At 28.5% G+C, this 9,705-nt stretch overlaps 1 protein-coding gene across 1 annotated transcript; it reads right to left on the bottom strand.

Moving 5' to 3' along the window:
- Positions 1–6,018: 6,018 nt before the first annotated feature.
- Positions 6,019–7,139, bottom strand: LOC132749781 (uncharacterized; the record flags this gene model as incomplete). The annotated part of the gene is made up of 3 exons (XM_060739678.1): positions 7,046–7,139; positions 6,382–6,658; positions 6,019–6,201 (listed from the first exon to the last, which is right to left on the bottom strand). Coding segments are annotated over exons 1-3 (554 nt in total), but the record flags the coding sequence as incomplete, so codon positions are not given.
- Between the last annotated feature and the right edge of the window lie 2,566 nt (positions 7,140–9,705).

Here is a 9,705-nt window from a genome sequence, read left to right on the forward strand (position 1 = left end):
TATATATATCATTCTTATTTTAAAAAAAAAATTATTTTAAAAGTTTTAAATTTCCAGTTTTTTTCTTGGCCCTTCTTTTTTAAGAAACCTTTAAAAAAATTTCAATTTAAAAAAAATTTGGGGGCCAAAATAATGATATAAAGTTATTTTCTTTCCCCTAAAAATGTTTTTAGTTTAATATTAAAAAAATGATGAATATTTGATTAATAATACTTGTTTAAAATTACCATGTTTTTTCTAATAATTTTTTGTATTTTTAAAATTTTTATAAAATAAATATTTTTACTGGTTATTGTTTTTTTTAAAAGTAGCTAAACAATGTGTATAAATCCAAATGGGTGATTTTTGTCACCGGATTTTTAATCATAAGATCATCCGCCAAAGTAACAGTGTTGAATTATTTTATCTAGATATGTTTGTAAATAAATAAATAATGAAACAATTCCGGATACTTTTCTAACAGATTTCATAACATTAAATGTATTTAATAATATATTTCATTTAAATGATATAATATCATTGACTGAATACAGCATATTCCAGGGAAAAAAGAAAACCTACGAGAAAACTTCGGAAGCTAGTTAAGGTTTTCTTTAATTTTCAATACTTCTTATTATGACACTTGTTAAACCAGTCCTTTAAACCTTTCCTTATAAAGACATTAAGGGGTTGATGATTCATGCAGTGGGCATGCTGATGTGCTAACCCAGGTACCGGGGAGTCGTGAAGGGTGTAGTGACTAGACAGCGGATCATATCCTCGAAAATTTCCCCCAGGGGGGGCCATTTTCCCCAAAAATTCCCCAACCCCCCAATAAAATACAATAAAAATTCACCCAAGTAAGTTCCCATACTATTTGGGAATACCGACCCCTGATATGTTCCCTTTCCTTTAAAAAATGAAAAATGAAAAATGACTTATAGGCAAAAATTTAACGCTTAGTTTTGAAGTCGGAGATATTTAAATTTTAAAAAAGAGCCCCAATATTCCCCGTTTAATTAAAGCAACATTTAAAAATAAAATGGGGAATTAGAATTAAACAAAAATTAAACCCCAATAAATTTAAAAAATTTTTTATATAACATTATCTTTCTCTTACAGGTTAGTGATACATTTTTGTTTTACATTTTACTCAAGTAATAATTATAAGTAATTTTTACTTAATTGGATTCATAATAAAAATTTGTAAAACTCAACTTTGTTCATGTTATCCTTTCATATTTTGTATAAATGTGTCATATTTATATTTTGAATTGAATTTGCCATTAGTTACGTATAGTACACAGATGTACTTTGTACATCAATAAATAAATTATATTTCTACATCTTTGATATATCTTTGTTTTATAGTCTTTTAATTCCTTCAAAGGTGCCCATGTTCATCAGATACATAAAATATTGTTTCCCCGGATCAGCTGATTAGCCGCGACAAAGTCTATATAAGAACTCAACCGACGAATGAACCCATGGTAACAGCATGACATTGCTAAAGATGGCATTTTATACGGCTGGCAACGAAATTACCCAACTAACCGTTTTTAGGAAGTAGTTATACTAATAATGCTAAAATTTAGAGGTATTTAATAGTCAATAAAACATCATTATGTGTTGCGCTTTTTGTTCTGGTGATATATTCCTTTAAAAGAAAATTCAACAAAGGAAGTTCTGTTAAATTTTTACTGAGCCGGAAACATATATCTACCTGTATATAGTTTGCAGTAACAATCTTTGAATAATTAAGGTAATTTAGCAAAAATAAATGGTTTTATAATACTTCGCTGCTCACTTCACTTTTTTAAAATAGAATATTGGCTTTGCAACGGTTGCTATGGATAAATGATGCCCACGAGACGGATTGATTCCATTGTATTCATTATTGTCATATAAATAACTCGGAATTGAGACATTGAGATTGTAAGAGTGTGAAATTAACTGGACGGAATTCACTGCCATTTTTAAAAACAATCAACATTAAAAGGAACTAACACAGAGATTTTGATTTCACAAAACAAATAATTATAAAGTATCATTTTTTCGAAATTGCGTGGATGATGGTAAAACATCAGCTATACAGTTGATTGATGGTAACCTAAGAAAATGTTTCACAAATTAGTGATATGTATATGTATATATAGACAGTGTGCTTGAACATTAGAATACGATACAGGAACGCATATATAATGAATGGTTAAAAGTTATCATGGGAACTTGGGAAAAAATACATGAGAATTTTAAAAAGGAAAAAAAGGATTGGCAAACTGCATACATGGAACGAGTCTCTTCATGTCGGCATGATTTGTAAATAATAATAAAAAAATCCATGCATCTGTCAAAAAGTTAATTGACTATCCACTTTTCGACATTACCTACGCACGAAAAATTTGTGAAGATCCTGTAAAGAACTTCGGAGATAGACTTACATGATTGAACATATGAATTAAAATCCACCAAGATGAAGTTTTACTTCAGCAACAACAACTGAGTGGACCAATTTTGAATTTGTAACATCAAACCTATATTTCGACATTGTAGGCATTTGGTCAGGGGTTATCCTGAGCAGAGCATCTGATTATGACCTTGACAATTTCCGGAAATGACTCTCTACGGTCCGGTATTTCACAAGAATACTCCGATTCAGAAATGGCAAATAAACTATTCACGGACTTTGACAAGTTTTCACTTGAAATCAAATTTATTTACATCATAATAAGTATGTTAGTTATAACTATAAACGTATTAGCAATGGTTGTATTGCGGAGAACTAGGAAAATTCCCTACGCTTCTAAGTTTTCATGCATGAAAAATGCAAAATGCATGTTAGCCAGGAAAAATCGTTTACAAATCAATGACTCTCGTTATTTTAGATGAAATAAAAAAAGTGAGAATCTGGTGGTTCCGGTATTTATTGGCATTTGTTATTTCTCTTATTGTCAGATAATATTCTGTTGTAATTTTGTATTATATTTATATCTTAGGAACATTTTGCTGATTGATATTCGCCTGTATAATTAACCACACATTTGCTGCAAAGTTTCATTTTAACATGGCCAAATTCAACATGACATAAGTCTGATTATCATATAATATATCAATGTACATAGATAATCTTTTTAAATGCTGATAAAGGCGAGCCTGAAAAAAGAGTTCCTAATGCATTGTCTTCAAATACATTGAATACGTTTAAGGGAGTTTCATAATTATAGTGAATAATCTGAAATTGAATTTCAGGGGCATATAACTAAAACGAGAACGGTAACAGCAAAAATAAAAAAAAATCGCTTATTTTTTTTCTGTTCTCATACATTCAATCATAATCTAGATATTTATGCCAAGTATAAAGAAATTCTATAGATTTGGGCAGTTTTAATCCTGTATATAACCCTATATATATGAAAACTCCCGAAAACATCCAAACACCAGTTTTTTAGACGACAGCGTTGTCCACGTGAATCATATGACAACATTAACACACCGTATTACCGGCGGTAGTGATGGCAGATCACTGCAGTGATGGCAGATATCTGAAAATTACCGATCGGTACAGGTAGGTTATAAATTTGGTTGGTTTAATTATATTACACGAATACGGCCCATATCATTGCTATAAAACTATTGTCCATTCAATGGAGATACTGTGAGGTAATTTTGGACTCGTTTTTTCCTTTTTAAGACTATTTTGATCAGGTTAAAAGTGACAGCCTCGGAAAAATCCGTGAAATTGTCTGTTTTCTGTTCAAAATATATCAAGCTTTAAGTAATTCGCAGGATTTCCTGTTATCAATATAGACGTTCATCCATTGGGGTCACGCAAGCCAAATATCTACCCCGTGAGTCTTTTCTTGAAAGTTTTACAGACGCTCAATCTTGACCGGTCGAAGAAACAATGCTGCCGTTGTAGGCAGATACATATTATAAATGCTGCCGTCGATGGCAGAAATACCATGAAAGTGGCTAACATTCTGACAGAAAATCAAGTTCAATCTTTTATCAATTCCTCTTTTCTTTGCGTCCTTTTAGTCGGAATTGAGACATTAAACTATCATTTCTAATATTTTCTCAAGATAGAAAAGTTATTAATGCGGTATGTGCATCGAAAAAAGCTTTTTAGCAACATGCAGTAACAATACAAAAAGTGATGATTTAGTACGACAAAATTGCACTATAAATAGAGAAATGAACATGAAAAACTTGATTTTTCTATATTCATGCATGTGTGCTTGATCTGTTGTGTCTGTCAGTTACATGCATACAATACAATATGTATATGTAAGTTAAAAGCGCACTCCCTTTTTAAGACATAAGCCAATTGCATATTAAGCAAGGCTAAACTCAAAAAAAAATTTGGAAAATTTTCCAGTTTAAACATTCATTTTTCATTTTTTTTAATATTTGAGGAAAAATTTTTAAAAAAAGAAAAGATAAAATTAAATCCAATTTTTCCCCTTTTGTTTTATTTTTTCATTACTGAAAACCCAAACAAAAAGGAAAGAAGAAAAAAATCTTTTCTGGAATGCTAAAAACGGGAAAAAATTTAATATTTTTTGAAAAGGGGGAAACCCTTTTTTTTAGAAAATACCTTTTTAAATACTAATTTTTTAAACGGGAGAAATTTAAAAGTGATTAGGGGAAGAATAAACTTTGAATTGGGAGTTTAATTTTCCCCCTAAATTTTATTTAAAATAAATTTAAAATTTTTTTAAAAAAATTTTTAAGGTTGGGAAAGAAAAATTGAAAATTTAATAAAATTAAATTTATTTTTATTTTAAAAAAAAAAATTAAAATTTAAAAAATTTAAATTATTTAATTTATTTTTTTTTTTTTTTATTTTTAATTTTTCGGGGTTAACAAACAATTAAAAAAATTTTTTAAATTTTTAAAAATTAAAACAACCCCATTAAATTTTTTGGGGTGGGAAAAAAATAATTTTCCCCCTTTTTTTGTTTAAAAAAATTTTAAAAAAAAATTTTTGATATTTAATAAAATTTTTTTAAAAAAATTTTTTGAAAAAAAAAAAAAAATTTCTTTATTTAAAAAAAATTTTAAAATTTTTAATTTCCCCCTTTTTGGAAAAAAAAAAAGTTTTAAAAACTGGGGTAAAGTTTAAAAATTTTTTCCGCTAAAAATATTTTATTAAAAAAGGGAAAACAAAATTAAAATTTTTTAAAACCATTTTTTTTTTTTCTAAAAAAAGTAAATTTTTTTGGGGGGGAAAAGTAATTTTTTTAAAGGGGGCAAAAAATTTTTTAAAAAATTTTTTTTCCTTTTTTTTCCCTTTTGTTAGAAAAATTTAAAAAATTTTTAAAAACCAAAATTTTTAAAGAACATTGGGGGTGTTTTTTTAAAAAACAAAAAAATGAATTTTTTGACTGGACCCTTTTTTGGGTTTATTCCAAAAAAAACCCCCAATATGTGAATTTTTTTAAACCAAAATTATTTTTTAACCGGTTAAAATACCCCCAAAAAAGTTGAATTTTTTTGGGGTTTAAATAAAAAAATAAAAATTCCGGGTACTTTTTTAAAAAATTTAAATTTTAAATTTATTTAAAAAATTTTTTTTAAAATTGGGCACGAGCCCGGGAACAGGGTTTTTTTTTCTCTTTTAAGAACTTTAAAAAATTTTAAATTCCTTTTAAAAAATTTAATTTTTTTTTAGGGGTGCTTGGGGCTAAAGGGTGGGTTTTGGGAATTTTTAAAAAATTTTTTCCCCCACTGATTTGCCCACAAGTTTTTAAAATAAAAAAGGGGTAAAAGAGACATTAAATCTTTTTAAAAGGTAAAAAAATTTTAAATAACCTTTTTAAATAATAATTAAGAAATTTGATTTTTAAAAAAAAAAAAAATTTTTTTTTTTTTGGGAAAAATTTTCCCTTTTTAAAAAAAAAAAAATTTTAGGGGGAAAAATTTTAAAACAAGGTTGTTATTTTTTTAAAAAAAAAAAACTGGGGGTATTTTTTTATTTTTAAAAAATTTTTTTAAATTTAAATGTTCACAGTACCGCAATGGATGAATTGAATTAACTTTTGGAACACATCATCATGGTCGTATTTCTTAACGGGAATGACCAATCTCTGCGATAAAGACCGACCGATTCCGATTGGTTGGTTGCATGTGAATTTCTTCGACTTCTTCTTTTTGGAAGTTTTGTCTTCCTCTTCAGCGGCATTCATCGCCATGTGTTTTAACAATAGCTGATACATTACCCTGAAAATAATAAAATATAATAGAAATTGTTGTTAACAGCATATATGTATACAGGGGTCTACGTCAAGAAAAACATCTTTGATTTTTAAAATACATAATATATATTATGATAAATAATTATAATTATGCAAAAATCAAATTTACAGCATTAACAATGTATTTAGTTATATAATTTCTTACCGACTACGTGTGCCCAAAATTGCCCTAACACCATGCACAGGTTCATCACGTGGTCCAACAAGAAATGTTACGTCACACATTTGTGGCATCGATATTATGAGCTTAAGATGTTCGCACAACGCATGCATAGACTGAAAGTTCATAACTTCCGCTTCCGGATCTATTGGTAAGAAGTTATTTCGACTGTCACGTGACATGTCAATATTATCACGTGACTCCATGGAAGGTAATGATTCAACATCGGACACGTCCGTTGATTCGTATCCCGAAGATGAGTCTGCAATAACAAATATTAACATAATGGTTAAATTTCTAATATATATACATAATGGTTAATATAATAGAGATGACAATTTGAAATACATTATAGAAATGTAGATAATTATGTTTGTATCTTTTTAATAATTCTTTGTGTGTACCTGTACTTGTGAAACCATTAATTTAACCATCAAATCAAAATCATACCAAAGTAACAAAATTTGTAAATTTCCTATAAGTCGAATATCGCACGTTTTAAACCAACGCTTAAACAATTCAAATAGCTGTTGTAAATTTGTTACCTCATTTGTAATCATATACATTCATTATTCATTATTGCTTGAATATTTGGTCAGGCATTAACATAATGTTGTAACGAAAAGCGAAAAAATGAAGCTATACTTACCATCATAGTCACATCTTATAGATTTATTGCCGTAATCATCTAATTGAAATATTTCTCCGTCAACTAGAGGCAAAGAAGAATAAGAATTATCCATTATTCTGGTTGTAAATGTCGTAAAAATCGTGCAAAAACTTGTAATATTTTATTGTTATTTCAGAGGTTTTTTTATTGTAGGCTAAACCATCAATATATTGATTATGAAAATAATACCACTTTATATATATTTCTCAACTCATTACTTGTAGTGACAGGGAGCAAATCTTGCCAAACAGGCATACGACATGAGTGACAGAATAAAGCGATGTGATTGGTTAGTTGAATATTGTTCACACCTTTATTGACACGTGATGATAAAAATATTAAAACGGTTGATGTGTAAATTGGTTGGCGGATAGGTGTTGAAAATTGACAAATTGTAATCAAAAGTTAAGTTTATTTTTCATACTATTTAACAGGTGATTACAAAGAAAATAATACTAATCAGTTAACTAAATATTTCATTTAAAATTGGACATTATATAGTTTTTTATTTATTTTTTTCATTTATCTTTTTTTTCCACAAGGACAAAGACCAATGTGGTATAATATGCAAAATATATAATGTGGCAAACGTGCATCAATATTAAATTGACATGATCACATACATGCATTATAGAAGCACATTTTGCATAGTAAATGGAAACATATATTCACCTACATTAGTCCCAGAATTAACAAATAATTAATATCACAGTGCAATGTAGCTATGATTAATAATACTGAGTTGTTAAATTATTATTTGAGAAATAATTTGAAATTGATATATATCTATATCTAATATTTTTTATTTTAATGCTATAATTTCCAGTCTTTTTGTCATGTTATGGCGTTCGTTCATAAGTAAACTAAACAATTTTCAAGTAAAAAAAATCTGGGACCCAAAATAAGGATATAACGTTATTTTCTGCCGCTAAAGATGTATATTTTAATATTAGAAGTAGATGAATATTAGCATTTCATAATAATTGTTTAAACAATAACAGTCCAAATAAACCTTTCTTTATACATAACCGCCGCATTATCCTTCCAAATCTTTACTTATTCAACATTCATAACCTATTAAAAAACAATAAATCACTTTTCTTCTAACCTGTGATCCGTTAACATTGAACGAGAATGTAATGCTTTATTGCATTCGCCATAAGTTGTGTGTAGTACACAGATGTATTTTGTAAAATATAGAAAATAAGAATTCAAAAAAAAAAAGTTAAAAAACAAAAAAATTTTGAAAATTTTTTCGGGTTTCCGGGTTGGGAATTGAGTTTGTTCTTTTGGAAAACTACTTTTTAAAAAGTGAAAATTACCGCCCAACGCCCCCTATCCCCCGGCCCTTAAAACCCAAAAATTCAAACTTTTAAAAACATAAAAAAAGGGGTAAAATTATAAAATTTTACATTATTTTATGTATAGAACACAGATGTACTTTGTACATCAATAAATAAATTATGTTTCTATATCTTTGATATGTCTTTGTTTTATAGTCTTTCAGTTCCTTCCAAAGGACCCATGTTCATCAGATACATAAATAATTATTTTCCACGGACCAGCTGATTAGTCGCGGCAAAGTTTATATAAGAACTCAACCGACGAATGAACCCATGGTAACCGCATGACATTGCTAAAGATGGCATTTTATACGGCTGGCAACGAAATTACCTAACTTACTGTTTTTAGGAAGTATTTATACTAATACAGCTAACAATTAGGTATTTAGTAGCCAGTAAAACATCATTATGTGTTGTGCTTTTTGTTATGGTGATATATTCCTCAAAAAGGAAATTCAACAAAGGAAGTTCTGTTATATTTTTACTGAGCCGGAAACATATATCTACCTGTATATAGTTTGCACTAACAATCTTTGAATAATTAAGGTAATTTAGCTTTATCATACTTCGCTGCTCACTTTTTAAAAATGGAATATTGGCTTTGCAACGGTTGCTATGGATAAACGATGTCCACGTGACGGATTGATTCTATTGTATTCAATATTGTCATATAAATTACTTGGATTTGAGACATTGAGATTGCAAGAGTGTGAAATAAAGTGGACGCAATTTACTGCCATTTTTAAAGACAATAATCATAAAAAGGAACTACCGCAAGGATTTTGATTTCACAAAAGAAATAGTTATAAAGTAACTTTTTTTTCAAAATTGCTTGGATGATCGTAAAAAATCAGCTTTACATATGAACATTAATGATACCTTAAGAAATCTTATTATACGTATATGTATGTATAGTGAGCGTACTTGAAGAGTCGAATATGATATAGGAACGCATAACTTATGAATGGTTAAATGCTATAATGGAAATTTGGAAAAAAGTATGGGAATTTAAAAAAGAAAAAGGGATTGACAAACTGAATATAGGGAACGAGTCTCTTCATGTCGGCATGATTTGTAAATAAGATAAAAAAGCATGCATCTGTACAAAAGGTAAATGACTATTCGTTATTCGACATTACCCACGCGAAGATCCTGGAAAGAACTTCGGAGATAGACCCGCATGTTTCAGCATTATGGATCAAAATCCCGCAACATGTAGTTTTACTTTCAGGCATTTAACAACTCAACAACAACTGAGTGGACCAATTACGAATTTGTAACACCAAACCTACATTT

The sequence above is a fragment of the Ruditapes philippinarum genome, unplaced genomic scaffold, assembly GCF_026571515.1.
Source record: "Ruditapes philippinarum isolate M1 unplaced genomic scaffold, ASM2657151v2 ctg14831_1_1_1_1, whole genome shotgun sequence".
Classification (NCBI taxonomy): domain Eukaryota; kingdom Metazoa; phylum Mollusca; class Bivalvia; order Venerida; family Veneridae; genus Ruditapes; species Ruditapes philippinarum.